Genomic DNA, 21593 nt, shown 5'->3' with positions numbered 1-21593 from the left:
CCAAGCAGAGAGGATATAAGTTGAATAAAACACTGTTTCTGCCCTTGCAGGAACAATACATGGTCATTCATTTTTCTCTATGATGAAGAGATTCAACAAAAACTGAAATAATTTGAATTTGTGTAACATGCAAATGCTGAAGAGGAAATCTGTCCACAGAGACTATGGTAGTAATACTAGAGTATTTTATCTAGTTTAGTTATTGTACTTTAAAAGGGATTTGGCTAAACTAGAATCTATCCAGAAAAGGATATGCAGAATTATTAAATGGAAGCAATATTGAGTAAAATTACTTTGTTTTTCCAAGATTTTTTTAATCATAAAAGGGATTTTAATTAAACAATCCCAAGGTGCCTTCCATATTTGATACTCCACTGGACTATGATGGTCTCCCAGGAAAAAAATGAGTATCTTCTGCTTTCTAATAAGATCATCTAATTCCACTCCTTTGTTATTCTACTCATTTATTCCATAAGTATTTATTGAATCCTTGTTAAATGAGATATCATGATAGATGATATACTGCTACATTGAGTGAGCCAATCCAGAGCATTCTCTACAAAGCCCCAAATGAATAAGACACAGATCTGCCCTCAGGTCATGCTGATCCAAGAGAAGAAGAAAGATATGTAAATACACAGAGACAGTAAAGACTCATCCTACAAGGCAATGAGCTCTACAGTGGGCACATAATGTGAAATCATGTTTGGTCAAAATTATCCCTTGAAATCCTTGAGAATACCCATAAATTACAATGTTGTCACCTCTCAAGAAGCTGTTCAGAGTTTTTCCTCTGGTATTGAAATTGGTCATGGATTCTTCAGTTAGGAATCAGATGAAATGGAGGTCTTGTATTTAAAGCTCATGTTATACAGAAAGATGTATGTAATCTCCCTCAGCATGATCAGCTGACTACACTGGGAGAGGCAAGCAGGAAGAGACCCCTAAAGGAACAGCAGATTCTCATCCCCACCTCACACCCTGTCAGGATGCTCATGGACTGGTATATGTGTGTTTATGGATTAGTACAACAGACAAAATCATCCTCACTCTTGAAATCACCATCACTCTCTCTACTGAACACAAATCATTCATTTTGAGTAATAACACAAGTATTATTGATCAACTGCAAGTGGTCTGACATTGCTAAAGCTTACTATTTAAGAGGGGAATAATAGGATATAAGCCTGGAGAGAAAGGCAAAGGATGAGTTCATCTAGGATTTTCTATTATATGCATAACTCTCAACTTATTCTCTTGAATTCCGGTTCTCTGAGTGTGGTGCCTGGACCAGGAACATCAGCATCCTCTGGGACCCTGCTAGAAATGCAGATTCTCAGGCCCATCCCTCTATCTAATCAAAAACTCTGAGAGTGGGGCCCAGCATTCTTTGTTAACAAGCCCTCAGGTGATTCTTTTTTTTTTTTTTAAACCCTCAGGTGATTCTAATGCATGTTCAAGTTTGAGAATCATTGCCTTAGGATGATGGGAAGCCAGGTTAAGACAAATTTCAAGGCCCACCTCTGTCCACTACTTCATGTAGACTTACCTGTGTATTCACGTAAGTGGAGGGGCTGGCCATCTATGTTCTGTACACAGAAGAATGAACCCTGGTCTTTATTATGCAAAGTCCTGTTGTCTACTTTTTTTTTTTTTTTTTTTTTTTTCCTGTTGTCTACTTAAAAATTTTTTTTCTCTCATGCAACAAGTTCTTTGTTTTCACTATTTCTCAGCCTATCCACAAAACTCCTACAGTTAGTTTAGCATGTGACAATAAAACACATGTAAGGTGGGGGAGACAGAAATGAATGATGTAGAAAGTCAGTCGTTCCCCCCAAAAAGCTGACTCAGCTGATTTAGAGAATGCTCAGCTTTTAAATCATATGACAGGAAAAATCTTCAGTTTGAGCCTCAAACCCAATTCTCCACAAGCTGTTGCAGACTGCTCTTTCCCTTACTTAATTTTCTTATTTCAAAGGTATCATTTTCCCAATGTTCTAAAATGAATTGACCTGAAGGTGATGAAAGCTAACTTTGTAGTACCAGTCATCCATGTGTGAAAAATATTTTCACAGAAAAAGTAAGTGCATGAAAGTATTTTTACCACAATAAATTGCTGGTTCCACATTTCTCTGAGAAGAAGAGGGGAAAAAAAAAAACAAAAAACCTGTGAATAATTAGTGATGTGCTTAAACTGCCAGCAGAGCACCACTGAAACTTACCGGGTGCCAAATTATTTAGCTGAACAGTATTTAAATTAAAAACTAATGACTAGGTTAATTTAATACATGTTCATCTCTGCTCCAACTCTGTCTCTACTAATTGAGCTCCAAAGCTGTATTTAAAACATGCATCCTAGTCGGCGAATGAAAAACATGTGACTTATAGTCAAATACTTGACTATAACAAGTAAGTTACCAATGACTTCTGTCGATCTAAGGTTTATTGTCATTTTAGATGTTTAATTATAAACTATTTACTGGACATATTCACCAATGGTATGAAAGGAATAGTGTGCTACATAAAATGCATAGAAAATATCCTAAGTTAATAAAATGAGTTACATTAGATAATCTGAGTGCTTTACGTTAGAGCTACAAGGCTTGTCAAAACATCCAAAGGAGGGCAGCCCCGGTGGCTCAGCGGTTTGGCGCTGCCTTCGGCCCAGGGCATGATCCTGGAAACCTGGGATTGAGTCCCACATTGGGCTCCCTGCATGGAGCCTGCTTCTCACTCTGCCTGTGTCTCTGCCTCTCTCTCTCTCTCTCTCTCTCTCTCTCTGTCTCTCCTGCATGGATGAATAAAATCTTAAAAAAAAAAAAAAAAACACCCAAAGGCATAAACACTGTACTAAGCAGTACTACCTAGACTCCATCAACACCCTTAAATATTAATCTCTGAGTATTTAAATTTTGGCAATGGAAGCCCCAAGCCCTTCATCCCCCTTCATGCCACAGATACCCTAAATCTCTACTCTCTTTCTTTCTCTCTCTTTCCCTTTACCCAACAATCCATCCAACATATAAATCTTTCATAAAGCTGCAAGAAATTATAATAGTTTACAGATTAAAGAAAAAAGTGTGGAGAATCAGTCCCAAAAAAGAAGTTATGGTAAAATTCCAAAAGCACATAGCTAAGCATGGTCTGGCAAACACATGACATACCTATCCTTGCAAGGAGGGTATGGAACAGGCCACCCCTTCAGCTTCTGCAAACCATAAATGTCACAAACATTCTAAACCACCCACAGAGGACCAACCTAAATCTGTATGTGGGCTCATCTACCCAATCCCACAACAGTCACTGAGCATAAAACACACAAAACAAAACCAAAAGGAAAAAAAAAAAAAGGTTTCACACTATAGCACAGAAGAAAACTTAATAAGCAAACACTTACCCATAAAGAGTTGACAGCAAAACAAAACAAAACAAAACAAACAAAAAAAAAACTCTCCCAGACACCAAATGAAAACAATATCTGAATATGAACCTGGCACCAGAATAAACAGAATGAAGTTATGAAAGCTAGGATTTGGAAAGTGCCATAATCATTTATAAAAGCAGCAACTGTCCTGGATTCCCCTCATCAAAATAACATGGAGGCTGGCTACCAGCCATCAATTTCTGGATCTTACAGTGTAACCCACGGGTATAATGGAGTAATGGAAAGAAGGAGGTGGGGGGAGCCAGAAGCCTGATTCCTAGAACCACTGCTGCCACAATCCAGGTCTGCCACCATGTCACTACAGATGTGTAAGAAGATGGACAAGTCTCAGAAATCTAGATAACTGAAGGACTTTTAGATTGAGAATATTATCATCTATATTGACATCTCTCTATCTCAGGCCTATATTATTGGGGCTTTGGGATGGAGGTGGAGATGGTAGAGGAGGGAGGCAGAAGATTAAAAGGTTTGTTTATTTCAAAAAAAATCTTTAAGATTTTTTTTTGAAGGTTTGCAAATAAAAAACAATCATCCTCAAGAAGCTTTGGGAGATACAGGAGAAAGGGACCTATCCTTGGCCCCAGGAAATTTACAATGAAGCTCCTGAGATAAAGATAGAGACTATCAATCAAATTTTCTTTCACTGGAAAAATCTAATTTCCTACCTGATACATATATCCCCATAAAACAATCTATCTGAATACCTTCAATGACAGAAAGTTGACTCCTGTGACCAATGCTAGCCCTATTGTTCTGTTCTACTGTTAGGAAGCAAACTTCAAACCATCTTTCTTCTAGGAAAAAATATCCTCATAAACGCTGGCCCTGGTTCTGCCTTTAGCTTCATGGAACAAGTTAACTCCTCTTCCTCAAACAGACCTTGAAATATTTGGAAAAAGAAAAAAAAAATTGGAAAAAGCTGATCCATTTCAACACTTCTACCCATTCCCCAACCCAGGTTCAACATCCACACTTCTTTCAACCCTTCCTCATCTGACGTGGTTTCAAGAGTGTTCATTGGTTGAGTCTCCCCAAGCCTGGTTTGGCAGAGCAACTCTTAACCCATGGCACCAAGAATGGAACACAATATTCCAAATATGGTCTGACAACTCAATATGATTCAAAAAAACATTTATTAGGTGCCTTTTATGCTCCAGACTAATATTTTTCTTGATTTTAACTATACTTCTGTTAATGCACCTTAAAGACACATTAGGTTTGTTTTAGACCATTTCAGATTACCACAAGAAAAACAAGACCAGATTCTGTTATTGAAACTCTCAGTTCATCCCACTGCTGTCAGTTCTATAGTCATTACAATGTAGTAGAAGAAGTTTTTAAGCCGTATGGACCTGGGTGGACCCTGTCACCTATTAGCTGAGTGACTTTAAGCTGGAAAAACACTAGTTCACTTGCAACATTTCATCTAAGACCCTGATAAAAATAATCTGAAAAGTCAACACCAATGACAAATTTGTGTGGTGCAGAAGATTATTCTCTAGACTGATGATGATCCATCAGTCTCATTATGGAGTGAATGCCTCTCATGTTTCAGGAATGGAAGATGAGATGGTCTAGCTAGTCAAGGAAAAAAAAGAAAGAGAAAGAACACTACTTCTGTGCCAGGCACTTAATATACATTACCTTGTTTCATTACAACCTTATAAGATAGGCACATTGTTTTCACAGGGAAGGAAACCAAGGAATTAAGTAATTAAATAATGTGTCTAAGATCACATGGGTAGTAAGCTGAGAAGCTAGACTCAAACAGTTCTGCCTCACTCCCATTCCTAACCATTACACTGCAGGATGAGCACAGGAAGAACAGGTGTGGGGGGGAGGGGTGGCCCAAGACAGGAAAGATCCCACACGGTGACATAAGCAGTATGGAGCTAGAGGTAAAACCAGGAAGGTTAGATAGAGGCCAAATTGCAAAGATCTTAAACTCCATGCCAGGAATGTGGATTTGATTCGTTAGGCTATTAAGAGTCAACCCCTACTGGTTATAGTTAGAGAATTCGTTCAAATATTTGAAAACACATTTCACAGATAACGATAAGGGGTTTGGAGACAAATAAATGAGCCTAAGTGGAGCATGTATTATTTTAGCTAGAGATGGGAGGGAAGATTTCCTGGACAGAAGTGACTTAAATCAGGGAAAAGGTGATACGAGTATCTCAGGGAAGAACACCCCAGCCTGGAGGGGCCTCTGAGTATGCTTGGCATATTTCATGGTTGAGAAATACGAACAGGGACAGTTAGGCTGGGAAAGAACTAATGAGGGGAAGAGGCATAGGAAATAAAGACCAAGAGATGGCAAGAACCAGATCACATATACTATTTTATTTGTAGTGTAGTGAGAAGCCACTTTTGAGTGTTTTGAGTAGGAAGTAACAGGGTTCCATTTATTTGTATTATTATTGTGGCTGTTATTATTATTATTATGCTTTCCTGAAACCATAATATGTTAAATTTATGCAATTCCCCTAAAATGCCTGTCTAAAACACTCCAAAAAAGAGAGATCAGTTGGCACACTTATTCTCAGCAAACTCATGCTGACTTCTACTTCTTAGTTAAGTGCCCATAAACCAAACATTACTAATCTGTTCTAGAATCTTGCCCAGAACTTGGTTTGAGAATCCATCATTCTTTCTTCTGTCTGTCCCCAAATTCTTTATTGGAAACCTATAACCATATTTCCCCTTCTCCTATCTTGTGGCATGAAGCATGGGTAATTAATAGGTAGACTGCATGGTACCATATGCAGATGCAATGGAATGAAAGAGAGAATGAGGGGAGAGAGAGAAAATGTAAAAGTGGAAGGATTTGGAGAAACAGAAAATAGGACAAGAGTGACCCAGGTGGGCTGCATGGGACATACTCAAAGGGTAAAACTGCAGAGGTCTGCTGGGTGGGATGAACACATGACTGCAGAGGCACTCTGTCATTTCACCTAAACACTGAAAGGAATCACACAAAAATGATAATGTTGATCCTCACTGGATGGCTGGACTGTGGCTGAATTTTTCTTACATTTAAGGTAAATTTTATCTAGTATTGTTATGTCACTTCCCTAATTTTAAATAGATTTTTTAAAAAAAGAAAGTTAGGTAGGGGAATTTATGTCCTGGAACAAGTAAAAGTCAGGGTAATCACAAATCTTGAGTTGATGAAATATAAATCTTAAGAAGCTGAAACCAGATCCAATGCAAAGATTTTTCCCTTTAAAATGTCACAAAAATTGGAGGAAGAATGGAGAATGCAGAGCCAAAACGAAAGACTGCACAATCTGGAAGAACAAAATTCTGACAGTTTCATGATGCTGCCGGGGTTTTCCCAATATACAACTGGTTGGTGAAAGTTGAAAAATCAGACAAACAAGAACCCATCAGGTATCCTATAATATCACCCAGGACTGTTGCTGGAAAAGAAGAGGTGTGTTTGGTGTCTCAACCTAACCCCCATAATGGCTCCAGAGGCCTAGGTGGGCCAAAAGGAAGAGAGAAAACAAATTCTTTTGGAAAAAAGAAAATAAGGGACGCCTGGGTGGCTCAGTGGCTGAGAGCCTCCCTCCCTGGGTGGCTCAATGGCTGAGAGCTCAGGGAGTGATCCTGGAGTCCCAGGATCAAGTCCCACATCAGGGTCCCTGCATGGAGCCTGCTTCTCCCTCTGCCTGTGTCTCTGCCTCTCTCATGAATAAATAAAATCTTAAAAACAAAAGAAAAGAAAAAGGAAAATAAGACGAAACAACAAACACGTATATATAGATACGTACATATATACAAAAACTAATCCAGGCAAGGAAAGGCCTCTAGTACTTTCCCTTCAAAAGACATTTTGAGTGGCTAGGCTTTAGAGGCTATCATGGCCCACTCCCTTTAAAATTACTTGTGGGGTGCCTAAGTGGCTTAGTCGGTTGAACATCCAACTCCTGATTTCGGCTCAGGTATAGTCTCTGGGTCCTGGGATCAAGCCCAGGCTCTCTGCTCAGCCAGGAGTACGCTTGTCTCTCTCTCTCTCTCTCTTTGTCCTTCCCCCTGCTCCCATACTCTCTCTCTTTCTCAAATAAATGAATAAATCTTTAAAAACAAAGTAAAAATAAAAACAAAACAAAACAAAATAACTTGTGACTTATTTATATTCCAAAATTTCCCTGGTAAATATGGTAATAAAAAGTGTTTTTGTGGGGGTGGAGGGGGTTGCCTAGTGGCTCACTTGGTCAAGCATCTTCAGCTCAGGTCATGACCTCAGGGTCCTGGGTTTGAGCCCTGTCAGGCTCCCCACTCAGTGGGGAGTCTTCTTCTCCCTCACTCTCTACCCACCCCCATGTACTCTCTCTCAAATAAATAAATAAAATTTTAAAAAAAGTTTTTTGCATTTTCATAACCAATAATGAAAACCTTTTCTTATATTTTATCTGACATTCCTGATTAACTTTATTTACTAAGCAGTGTGTTTTTATGCACTCCCATTTCACTTTTCCCACCATCCCCCAATACTAGTCTATCAGTCACCACTCTCTAAGACTAAAAATCTATTATCTGGCACCCACCTATGTCTTCTTTACTGTTGATATAAAATTCTAGTTGACTTAAACACAAATTCCACATTAATATTTCTCCAAGGGGATGTCAATAATTGCCTGGAAGCAAGAAATAGTTTCTTAATTTTTCTTTTGATATTTTATCCTTATCACCTCTGTTCAAAGCCTGAAATGATGCCAAATACAACAGCATCAGATTTTGAATGGAACACTTTTTTCCTAGTTTATCCACATTCATTTATTATTATTATTTATTTAATTTTTGTACAGAAGACTTTTAATGGTTAGAGAAATTCCAGCTTTCTCTTTCATTCACTCACTCATTCATTTTTATTGTGGTACAACTGACTCAGTTTTCTTCAATAATTCCTAAATATGATGCAAACCCAAATGATTAACTCCATAAAAAGACATAAACTTTACCTAAAGGCTTTAATTCATAGTTTTAAAAAATATTATTCCTGATATATTTGTCCTACAAGATAACCCAGTGATTATAACATTTTGCTTTGATAATAAAGTCCATAGAACATAACAATACACTTACTGGAAGGCTTAGGAATTCATTAAAGTAGTCCACAAGGAAATCATCTGTTGCCAAAGAATCTTCCTGCAAAAATATAAAACACGATATCATGCTTATACTAAAATGTTTTATAACATGCCAATATTATTCTCTAATTCTGTATATCAAGAGATAATAAGGTAGATTTTCAGATCTTTTTCAGTCTATCAACAGCAAATCCTCACTATAAACAGAATACAGTGCTACACTCTCTGGAAGGAAGGAATAAGAAAACAGAATGGAGTATACTCATAAAAGATTTTGCTAATATGCCGAAAACAAAACACAGGGAAAATATAGCACGACACTTAAATGGAATGAAGTACACAAAACACTGCACAAGGGAAATTTCCCACAGACTTATTTTTATACATTTGTGTATATATATTATTCACATTTATATTATATATATTTCATAAAAATAATGGCAGAATCAATAAAGACAGAACCAGTGTTTGAAGTTAAAATGAAATTCAGAATGTAAATTTCTTCAATTGCTAGTGGAAGTGATAAACTGAGGAAAGAAAATATTCTACTGTTTCCTCCCAGAATGAGATAGCTTTAGGAATTTGAGTTGCTTCACTTTTGCATGAAAAAACTTTGATAATGTATTTATTCTAAGCACAAAGATTGTATATATTTTTTTCCGTAACTATCTCACCCACCAACATAGTCGCTTTTAAAATTGGCAAAATTGGAAAGCCACTGCCAAGAACAAATTCTCTCTTCCAAATAAAACACCTTATTTTATTAGCAATTGTTTCCATTGTGTCAAAAGCACATCATGGCATACTGTTATATAGAACATGTGTTTATTTTGTTATTCATAATTATATTTCCACTTTGCAAATCTAACATGAAAGTTGACAATATGTCACAATGCTATTATTTCCATATGGCTGATTATTTTCTTCTTATATGGCCAATTTAAAAAATTTGTTGAAGTAGAGTGTTGCAGTATAAGGAAAATACTGTAGCATATTAACTTGGAAAATAGATTTTTTTTCAGAGTAATTTAAGTATTTGTAGTACAACTGGAATAGAGCTATAAAGAACCACATAGGGGGCAGCTGGGTGGCTCAGTGGCTGAGCGTCTGCCTGTGGCTCAGGGTGTGATCCCGAGTTCCAGGATCGAGTCCCACATCAGGCTCCCTGCACGGAGCCCGCTTCTCTCTCTGCCTGTGTCTCTGCCTCTCTCATGAATAAATAAATAAAATCTTTCTAAATAAATAAATAGCCACCCACATAGGATTTATATCAAGGAACTTACTAAAAATCTGTGAGCTTTCAAAAAACAAATTAAGGATTCAGTTTACTAAAAAAATCTCAACTGATTAAAACAACAACAAACAACTTAGGATCTCATAAATCTTCTACATTCAAAGCAGTGCCTCAATAATATATTCTCAAAGTTCTGACTCACAAAGATCCAGTAAAGCAGAACAAGGCAGATAACATTTGGTGGAGGCTGTATACAACTAAAAGGCTTCCAAATTTTACCTTTCAAAATTACTTTTCTGGACTTTATTTGGTGAACTACCTATTTTCTGCTAACTCTTAAAAGAAATCAACTGAACTTAATAAATATTTTTAGGATCTCCCAGATGGAAGGCACTGTGCTACAAGAAGGGTGGCCAAACTGCACTTCTGGGCTCATGATCAAAAATCCTCAGATGGGAAGCATGAGTATTTTTAATTAATAACAGTAGTGGAGTACAGTCCCTTGTTAATTTTTCTCAAATAGCATTGTACTTTTAAATTTCACCTATAAAGCACAAGGTATACTTCACAGAATCAAGTGAACCTAAATATTGCCTAGAATATGGCCAGCCACACATAGCCAGAAACTTCTAGATAATCCTTGGATTCATATTTTCATTTCCTGATGCCTCACCCTTCTCAGAGACTCTAACTCAATGATTTCTAAACTATGTGATGAAGTAAGTCTTTTGTTTTTTTCCCTAATCCTTAAGTTTCAAACAAATAACTTGTAAAATGCAAGACGAATGAACTAGGAAACAAAAGATATACATAAGACAAAAGACCAATTGCTTATTATTAAATTCAATAGATACAAACATACTGTCACCATATCATAAAGTTTCTGAATGTTTTCTTTCGATTTCCAAACTCATCTCAACAAGGAGGGTGTTGGGGCAGTGCTCCTTAATATGAGGTCTGGTCCCCAAACCTTCATATTAAGGAGCACTGCCTCAACACCTTGGTGAGTGGTTTGCTCTCAGCAACCTCAGGTCCCCCCGAAACCCAGCCACATTGTAGGGCATTTCCTTGGTTTGCATTCACAAGCACAGAAACTCAAAGTGTTCAAAAAACATCAAAATCTGTATTTCTTTTCTGAAGTTGAGTCGTACTTTCTCCCCATATGAAATACCAGCACTTGTGCTACTATTAGGGGGAGTGCTACAAGAGAGGCAAGCATGGTCTCTGAGTGCAGTGTGCTCCATCCTCCTGTTGCACTTTCACAGGAAGACCTGCATTTCTCTAAATAAATAAGCACATCTTCCTACTAAAGTTTCTAGTCCAATGAATTCAGATATTTCGTCATAATGAGAATCTTTATTCAATCCTTCACTTATTACTTATTTATCCTTATTTATTAAGGATCTTAATAAACCCTTTATTCTCAAAACTCTTTATTTAAAAAAAAATTTAAGGCCTTGATCTGAAGCAGCAGCCTAGTTACTCTCAGTAAAGCCTCCACAATCTAGTCACATGGCTGTATTAAAATGAACAAAGTCGCCATATTTGGGATTAATATGTTCTGAATAACCAATAAACTGGTAACCGTTATTAATGGTACAATCAAGAAGAACACTGAATTACAATCAATTCCTCCATTACATCATTCCATGAACCTGACTGCAAAATTAGCAACACAGATTCTCTGCAGAATGATGCAATGGAAGGCAGGAACATTTTTTCAGAACTGAATACACACTTGAAACCTGTTTTTTTCATGTACTACAGGTGTGCCATCTGTGAAAGTGAAGTCAGCTTTTCCGTTTTTAGTCCAAACTTCTCAAGTTTCTTCCTGAAAGAGGGTTAAGCAAAATAGTTTATATATGCTAGCTAATTATGGTGGGCAAAATTTTTTTTTTGCTTAAAAATTTATTTTGCTGCACCCTCAAATCAGAAGAACTACAATTAGTTCGCCCCTCTAAAAGAGGAAGATATACAAAGAAGACCTTATAAAAACAAGGAGGATGAAATAAGATAAACACAGACATAAACCACAGTCCACAAAAGAACATGATACATACCAAAAGAAAATTACAATATTAAATGTTTCCTCTCAAAGGAAGGAGACATATTATCTGGTAGGAGGAATCAAAAGAGACTCCAGTGGAGAAAATGGCATTTAAAATAAAGTCAAGGGGGGAGGGGAGGGGCAAGACGGCGGCAGAGCAGGGTCTCCAAATCACCCGTCCTCAACAAATTACCTAGAAAACCATCCAATCATCCTGAAAATCTACGAATTCGGCCTGAGATTTAAAGAGAGACCAGCTGGAACGCTACAGTGAGAAGAGTTCGCGCTTCTATCAAGGTAGGAAGACGGGGAAAAAGAAATAAAGATACAAAAGGCCTCCAAGGGGGAGGGGCCCCGCGAGGAGCCGGGCTGAGGCCGGGGCGAGTGTGCCCAGGACAGGAGAGCCCCGTCCCGGAGGAGCAGGAGCTGCACCAACCTTCCCCGCGGAAAGGCCTCCCGGGGAATTGGAGCAGGATCCCCAGAAAGGCGGGGATGCCCTCGGGCTCCCTGGGCCAGTAACAGAGGAACTGCCACAGGAGAGTGCGCCGAGCTCCCTAAGGGCTGCAGCGCTCGGCGGGACCCGGAGCAGCTCGGAGGGGCTCGGGCGGCGGCTCCGCGGAGGGGGCTGCGCGGCTCCGGGAACAGCTCAGCGGCGGCAGCTCAGGGGGAGGAAGAAGCTCCGCGCGGAGGGGGAGGCGCGGCTCCGGGAACAGCTCGGAGGGGCTCGGGCGGCGGCTCCGCGGAGGGGGCTGTGGGGCGAGAGCGCGAATCCAACAGCGCAGGTTCCGGAGCACAGGGCGCCAGGACACAGCCCAGGATCCGGCCTCCCCCGGGACAGGCAGAGGCCGAGAGGGCCCAGGACAGCCAGGACGCTCCTGCCTGGAACTGAGCAGATCAGCGGCCCCGCCCGGGAGCCCCCAGGCCCTGCAGACGGAGAGCCCTGGAGCTACTGCGGGGGCTGACTCCAGGGCCCCAGAGCTGCCCCGGCCACTGTGGCTTCCTCCTGGGGCCTCACGGGGTAAACACCCCCCACTGAGCCCTGCACCAGGCAGGGGCAGAGCAGCTCCCCCAAGTGCTAACACCTGAGAATCAGCACAGCAGGCCCCTCCCCCAGAAGACCAGCGACACGGACCAGTTCCGGGGGAAGTCAAGGGACTTAAAGTATACAGAATCAGAAGATACTCCCCCGTGGTTTTTTGTTTTTTTTGTTTTGTTTTGTTTTGTTTTGTTTTATGCTTTTTTTTTTCTTTCTTCTTGATTTCTGATTGCTTCCCCCACCCCACCCCACCCTTTTTTTTCTCCTTTCTTTCTTTTTCTTTTTCTTCTCTTTTTCCCCTTTTTTTTCTTCTCTTTTTTCTTTTTCTCTTTCCTTCTCTCTCTTTTTCTCCTTTTCCCAATACAACTTGTTTTGGCCACTCTGCACTGAGCAAAATGACTAGAAGGAAAACCTCACCTCAAAAAAAAGAATCAGGAACAGCCCTCTCTCCCACAGAGTTACAAAATATGGATTACAATTCAATGTCAGAAAGCCAATTCAGAAGCACTATTTTACAGCTACTGGTGGCTCTAGAAAAAACCATAAAGGACTCAAGAGACTTCATGACTGCAGAATTTAGATCCAATCAGGCAGAAATTAAAAATCAATTAAATGAGATGCAATCCAAGCTAGAAGTCCTAACGACGAGGGTTAACGAGGTGGAAGAACGAGTGAGTGACATAGAAGACAAGTTGATGGCAAAGAGGGAAACTGAGGAAAAAAGAGACAAGCAATTAAAAGATCATGAGGATAGATTAAGGGAAATAAATGACAGCCTGAGGAAGAAAAACCTACGTTTAATTGGGGTTCCTGAGGGCGCGGAAAGGGACAGAGGGCCAGAATATGTATTTGAACAAATCCTAGCTGAAAACTTTCCGAATCTGGGAAGGGAAACAGGCATTCAGATCCAGGAAATAGAGAGATCCCCCCCTAAAATCAACAAAAACCGTTCAACACCTCGACATTTAATAGTGAAGCTTGCAAATTCCAAAGATAAGGAGAAGATCCTTAAAGCAGCAAGAGAAAAAAAGTCCCTGACTTTTATGGGGAGGAATATTAGGCTAACAGCAGACCTCTCCACAGAGACTGGCAGGCCAGAAAGGGCTGGCAGGATATATTCAGGGTCCTAAATGAAAAGAACATGCAACCAAGAATACTATATCCAGCAAGGCTTTCATTCAAAATGGAAGGAGAGATAAAGAGCTTCCAAGACAGGCAGGAACTGAAAGAATATGTGACCTCCAAACCAGCTCTGCAAGAAATTTTAAGGGGGACTCTTAAAATTCCTCTTTAAGAAGAAGTTCAGTGGAACAATCCACAAAAACAAGGACTGAATAGATATGATGACACTAAACTCATATCTATCAATAGTAACTCTGAACGTGAACGGGCTTAATGACCCCATCAAAAGGCGCAGGGTTTCAGACTGGATAAAAAAGCAGGACCCATCTATTTGCTGTCTACAAGAGACTCATTTTAGACAGAAGGACACCTACAACCTGAAAATAAAAGGTTGGAGAACCATTTACCATTCAAATGGTCCTCAAAAGAAAGCAGGGGTTGCCATCCTTATATCAGATAAATTAAAATTTACCCCGAAGACTATAGTGAGAGATGAAGAGGGACACTATCTCATACTCAAAGGATCTATCCAACAAGAGGACTTAACAATCCTCAATATATATGCCCCAAATGTGGGAGCTGCCAAATATTTAAACCAATTAATAACCAAACTGAAGAAATACTTTGATAATAAAACACTTATACTTGGTGACTTCAATCTAGCTCTTTCTACCCTCGATAGGTCTTCTAAGCACAACATATCCAAAGAAACGAGAGCTTTAAATGATACACTGGACCAGATGGATTTCACAGATATCTACAGAACTTTACATCCAAACTCAACTGAATACACATTCTTCTCAAGTGCGCATGGAACTTTCTCCAGAATAGACCACATACTGGGTCACAAATCGGGTCTGAACCGATACCAAAAGATCAGGATAGTCCCCTGTATATTCTCAGACCATAATGCCTTGAAATTAGAACTTAATCACAACAAGAAGTTTGGAAGGACCACAAACACGTGGAGGTTAAGGACCATCCTGCTAAAAGATGAAAAGGTCAACCAGGAAATTAAGGAAGAATTAAAAAGATTCATGGAAACTAATGAGAATGAAGATACAACCGTTCAAAATCTTTGGGATGCAGCAAAAGCAGTCCTGAGGGGGAAATACATCGCAATACAAGCATCCATTCAAAAACTGGAAAGATCTCAAATTCAAAAGCTCACCTTACACATAAAGGAACTAGAGAAAAAGCAACAAATAGACCCCACCCCCAGCAGAAGAAGACAGTTAATTAAAATTCAAGCAGAACTCAATGATATCGAGACCAAAAGAACTGTGGAACAGATCAACAGAACCAGGAGTTGGTTCTTTGAAAGAATTAATAAGATAGATAAACCATTAGCCAACCTTATTAAAAAGAAGAGAGAGAAGACTCAAATTAATAAAATCATGAATGAGAAAGGAGAGATCACTACCAACACCAAGGAAATACAAACGATTTTAAAAACATATTATGAACAGCTGTATGCCAATAAATTAGGAAATCTAGAAGAAATGGACGCATTCCTGGAAAGCCACAAACTACCAAAACTGGAGCAGGAAGAAATAGAAAACCTGAACAGGCCAATAACCAGGGAGGAAATTGAAGCAGTCATCAAAAACCTCCCAAGACACAAGAGTCCAGGGCCAGATGGCTTCCCAGGGGAATTCTATCAAACGTTTAAAGAAGAAATCATACCTATTCTACTAAAGCTGTTTGGAAAGATAGAAAGAGATGGAGTACTTCCAAATCCGTTCTATGAGGCCAGCATCACCTTAATTCCGAAACCAGACAAAGACCCCACCAAAAAGGAGAATTACAGACCAATATCCCTGATGAACATGGATGCAAAAATTCTCAACAAGATACTAGCCAATAGGATCCGACAACACATTAAGAAAATTATTCACCATGACCAAGTAGGATTTATCCTTGGGACACAAGGCTGGTTCAACACTCGTAAAACAATCAATGTGATTCATCATATCAGCAAGACAAAAACCAAGAACCATATGATACTCTCATTAGATGCAGAGAAAGCATTTGACAAAATACAGCATCCATTCCTGATCAAAAGCCTTCAGAGTGTTGGGATAGAGGGAACTTTCCTCGACATCTTAAAGGCCATTTACGAAAAGCCCAAGCAAATATCATTCTCAATGGGGGAAGCACTGGGAGCCTTTCCCCTAAGATCAGGAACAAGACAGGGATGTCCACTCTCACCACTGCTGTTCAACATAGTTCTGGAAGTCCTCGCCTCAGCAATCAGACAACAAAAAGACATTAAAGGCATTCAAATTGGCAAAGAAGAAGTCAAACTCTCCCTCTTCGCCGATGACATGATACTCTACATAGAAAACCCAAAAGCCTCCACCCCAAGATTGCTAGAACTCATACAGCAATTTGGTAGTGTGGCAGGATACAAAATCAATGCCCAGAAATCAATGGCATTTCTATACACTAACAATGAGACTGAAGAAAGAGAAATTAAGGAGTCAATCCCATTTACAATTGCACCCAAAAGCATAAGATACCTAGGAATCAACCTAACCAAAGAGGTAAAAGATCTATATCCTAAAAACTATAGAACACTTCTGAAAGAAATTGAGGAAGACACAAAGAGATGGAAAAATATTCCATGCTCATGGATTGGCAGAATTAATATTGTAAAAATGTCAATGTTACCCAGGGCAATTTATACGTTTAATGCAATCCCTATCAAAATACCATGGACTTTCTTCAGAGAGTTAGAACAAATTATTTTAAGATTTGTGTGGAATCAGAAAAGACCCCGAATAGCCAGGGGAATTTTAAAAAAGAAAACCATAGCTGGGGGCATCACAATGCCAGATTTCAGGTTGTACTACAAAGCTGTGGTCATCAAGACAGTGTGGTACTGGCACAAAAACAGACACATAGACCAATGGAACAGAATAGAGAACCCAGAAGTGGACCCTGAAATGTATGGTCATCTAATATTCGATAAAGGAGGAAAGACTATCCATTGGAAGAAAGACAGTCTCTTCAATAAATGGTGCTGGGAAAATTGGACATCCACATGCAGAAGAATGAAACTGGACCACTCTCTTTCACCATACACAAAGATAAACTCAAAATGGATGAGAGATCTAAATGTGAGACAAGAGTCCATCAAAATCATAGAAGAGAACACAGGCAACACCCTCTTTGAACTCGGCCACAGTAACTTCTTGCAAGATACATCCACAAAGGCAAAAGAAACAAAAGCAAAAATGAACTATTGGGACTTCATCAAGATAAGAAGCTTTTGCACAGCAAAGGATACAGTCAACAAAACTAAAAGACAACCTACAGAATGGGAGAAGATATTTGCAAATGACATATCAGATAAAGGGCTAGTTTCCAAAATCTATAAAGAACTTATTAAACTCAACACCAAAGAAACAAACAATCCAATCATGAAATGGGCAAAAGACATGAAGAGAAATCTCACAGAGGAAGACATGGACTTGGCCAACAAGCACATGAGAAAATGCTCTGCATCACTTGCCATCAGGGAAATACAAATCAAAACCACAATGAGATACCACCTCACACCAGTGAGAATGGGGCAAATTAACAAGGCAGGAAACAACAAATGTTGGAGAGGATGTGGAGAAAAGGGAACCCTCTTACACTGTTGGTGGGAATGTGAACTGGTGCAGCCACTCTGGAAAACTGTGTGGAGGTTCCTCAAAGAGTTAAAAATAGACCTGCCCTACGACCCAGCAATTGCACTGTTGGGGATTTACCCCAAAGATTCAGATGCAATGAAACGTCGGGACACCTGCACCCCGATGTTTCTATCAGCAATGGCCACAATAGCCAAACTGTGGAAGGAGCCTCGGTGTCCATCGAAAGATGAATGGATAAAGAAGATGTGGTTTATGTATACAATGGAATATTACTCAGCAATTAGAAACGACAAATACCCACCATTTGCTTCAACGTGGATGGAACTGGAGGGTATTATGCTGAGTGAAATAAGTCAATCGGAGAAGGGCAAACAGTGTATGTTCTCATTCATTTGGGGAATATGAATAATAGTGAAAGGGAATATAAAGGAAGGGAAAAGAAATGTTGGGAAATACCAGGAAGGGAGACAGAACATAAAGACTCCTAACTCGGGGAAACGAACTAGGGGTGGTGGAAGGGGAGGAGGGCGGGTGTTGGAGGGGAATGGGTGACGGACACTGAGGTGGACACTTGACGGGATGAGCACTGGGTGTTTTTCTGTATGTTGGTAAATTGAACACCAATAAAAATTAATTAAAAATAAAATAAAATAAAATAAAATAAAATAAAGTCAAGGGGATCTCTGGGTGGCGCAGCGGTTTGGCGCCTGCCTTTGGCCCAGGGCGCGATCCTAGAGACCTGGGATCGAATCCCACATCAGGCTCCCGGTGCATGGAGCCTGCTTCTCCCTCTGTCTGTGTCTCTGCCTCTCTCTCTCTCTCTATGTATGACTATCATAAATAAAAATTAAAAAAAATGAAATAAAGTCAAATTCTATAATCAGAAATACATATATGAGAGGCAATAATGCAGAGTACAGAGAAATATGCATGAGCAAGGAAGGTGGAAAGGAAAACATAGTAAAGGTTAGCTAATGGGAGAAGTAGAAAAATAATTCAAGCTTCAAACTTCCTTGCAAGCCATTTACACATTAAACCAAAGCCATTCATCTAATTTCCAATGTGGAATCCTGTACTGATACACTTTAGATTAGGAATACTCTTATCAATTGGTGGATAAAATAGACCAGATTTCCAAAATCACACCTACCAGGATGCACTTATTTTTGCTGCTTCTTCCTAAAGTACACATAGTCTTTTTTTTTTTTTTTCCTCTTTTCTAAATAAGCCAGTAACTAGACCATAGCTTCCCTGTAGGATGTGATGACACTGTGCTATACAGACAACGGAATTTAGTGGGTCAAGTCAAAGTGGACCTCTTCAGCCTTTAAGGCAACCAGGCGCAGCCAGGGATGGCTAGAGGTCCCAGGATCGTGACCTCTGGTTGTGAGCAACTTGTTTAGGACTCATGTCCATCTTCCTCCCTGGGAGAAGGTGATTGATGAGTTATATCCCACACCCACTGCTCCTCTGTAAGACACTGAGCATAGCCAAGGAGTTGCTCAAGCCGCTGGACATAGATTTATTAGCTATCTACAGAGCATATTACTGTTCCATGAAACTGCCAGAAGAGTTTGTTTGAGATGTCCAAGAAAACAGTGCATGGCCAAAAGTGCTGACAGCTTCGAGGAAGGGGGGAAGGGAGATCCTGGAAGGCTACAGATGATGACCCCAAATCTCTGCCTTCACATATATCAGATATTTCTTTCTATTGGTAATTCATGTATGCCTGTAGTGTTACCCAAGCTCGATAGAAGATGATCACTCAAAAACTGTATGCATATACTGCAACATAGTTTCATCATTATTTTGAAATATTTGAAATGAAATATTTTGATGTCTAAATCAATTTGTTTATCCTAAGAAATTTTGACATTGTATTTGTCATGAGAAAAAGAACAATTAAATTTTAAATATCAACTCTTGCAATTTTGAATGGTTACCAAAAAATAGTCTAAAAATTTTTTTAACTCTTATTAGGTGATACGGGTTCTTACCAACAGAGACTATTCAAGAATTTTAAGAGATCATCATTAAAAAGTCTTGATTAGCAACTGCATACAGACATTTCAACCATAAAACTTGAAATTAAAAAGTTACCTATATCCAAAAAGGAAATTAAGAAAATTATTCCATTTACAAAGATATTTGCTGCAAAGAAGTTAGAGAAGACATACATACATGAAAAGACATACCATGTTTATGAACTGGAAGACAATATTGTTAAGATGATAACAACACCCAAAGCAATCTACAGATTTAATATAATCTCCACCAAAATCTCAATAACATTATTTTTTCAGAAATGGAAAAACTCATCATAAAACTCATTTGGAATTTCAAGGGACCCCATATAGCCAAAACCATCTTGAAAGGACTCACATATCCTGATTTCAAAACTTACTACAAAACTATAGTAATCAAAATAGTATGGCATAAAAAACAGACCTACAGACCACTGGAATAGAATCCAAAAGTAAACCCCTTCATACATGGTCAAATGATTTTCAACAAGGTTTCTAAGACCATTCAGTGAGGAAAGGACACTATTTTTCAACAAACAGTGCTATAAAAACTTAATATCCACATGCAAAAGAATGAAGTTGGACCCTTACCTTATACCATACACAACAATGAACTCAAAATGAATAAAAGACCTAAACATAAGAGCTAAAATTATAAAATACTTACAAAAAGACATAAGATGAATCTTCATGACCCTGTTACTTGCCAATGGATTCTTAGATAACACCAAAGCATGATCAACAAAAGAAAAAATAAATTGATTTTATGAAAATTTTAAAATTTTGTTCATCAAAGACCTCTATTAAGAAAGTGAAAAAGACAACCTACAGAATATGAGAAAAATTTGCAAATTATATATCTGATAAACAAGAAAAAGACAATCCAAATTTTTTTAATGGGCTAAGGTCCTGAATAGACTTTTCTCCAAAAAAGATAGTCAACAAACCCAAGAAAAAATGCTCAACATCACGTGCAGTAAGAGAAATGAAAATCAAAACCAAAACGAGACATCACTTCATGCCTACTACATTGGCTACAATTTTTTTTTACAATTTTTTTTTTAAAGGAAAATAAGTATTGGTGAGGATGTGGAGAAATTGGAACCCTTGTACACTGCTGGTGGGAATGTGAGGTAGTGCAGCTGCTGTGGAACACAGAATGGCATTCCTCAAAAAACTAAATATATAATTACCATGTGACTCAGCAATTCCAGTTCTGAGTATTTGCCCAAAAGAATGAAAGCAGAGACTCAAACAAAATTTTATACACCCATGTTCATAGCAGTGTTATTCATAACAGCCAAAAGGTAGAAACAACTCAAACATCCATTGACATATGAAAGGATAAACAAGATATAGTATATGCATACATGGAATATTATTCAGCCTTAAAAGGAATGTAATTCTGATTTGTGCAACAACATGGATGATCCTCGAAAATTTTATGCTAAATAAAATAAGCCAGACAAAAAAAGACAAATATTATAGGATTCCACTTATATGAGGTACCATGGAATAGTCAAACCTATAAAGACAGCAAGTAGAATAATGGTAACCAGAAGCCTGGGTGGAGTAATGGGAAGTTATTGTCTAATTATTACAGAGGGGCACCTTGGTGGCTCAGTGGGGCTAGTGTCTGACTCTTGATTTCGGCTCAGGTCATGATCTCAGGGTTGTGAGACTGAACCCTGCATCAGGCTCCATGCTGGGCATGGAGCCTGCTTGAAATTATTCTCTCTCCTTCTCTTCTGCCTTACCCCACCACCACACCGCTGTGTGTGCACATGCACGCGCTCTCTCTCTCTCCCTCTCTAAAAAAAAAAAAAAAAAAAGAGAGAGAGAGAGAGAGAGAGAGAGACACTGAGAGAGAAAGGGAGAAATGTTTAGGGTTGATGTATCTTATGGATGCCTGTAACCTATCTTGAAACATATTTTAAAAGTGGATTGA

General features: G+C 39.0%; 1 protein-coding gene across 12 annotated transcripts in view; it reads right to left on the bottom strand.

Moving 5' to 3' along the window:
- Positions 1 to 21593, bottom strand: part of RGS22 (regulator of G protein signaling 22) — a 128628-nt gene that overhangs the window by 98134 nt on the left and 8901 nt on the right. For 11 of the 12 annotated variants that reach the window (XM_041769722.1, XM_041769728.1, XM_041769729.1 and 8 more), the window contains one exon: positions 8537 to 8599. In XM_041769722.1, the coding sequence (XP_041625656.1) occupies positions 8537 to 8599 (63 nt within the window). Of the gene's footprint in view, positions 1 to 7998; positions 8089 to 8536; positions 8600 to 21593 lie in introns of those variants that run through there. The other variant, XM_041769732.1, reaches the window with a different exon arrangement.

Source organism: Vulpes lagopus, chromosome 9 (genome assembly GCF_018345385.1).
Source record: "Vulpes lagopus strain Blue_001 chromosome 9, ASM1834538v1, whole genome shotgun sequence".
NCBI classification, from domain to species: domain Eukaryota; kingdom Metazoa; phylum Chordata; class Mammalia; order Carnivora; family Canidae; genus Vulpes; species Vulpes lagopus.
Note: the sequence above shows the minus strand (reverse complement) of the source record. Positions and strands in the feature narration are given on the sequence as shown.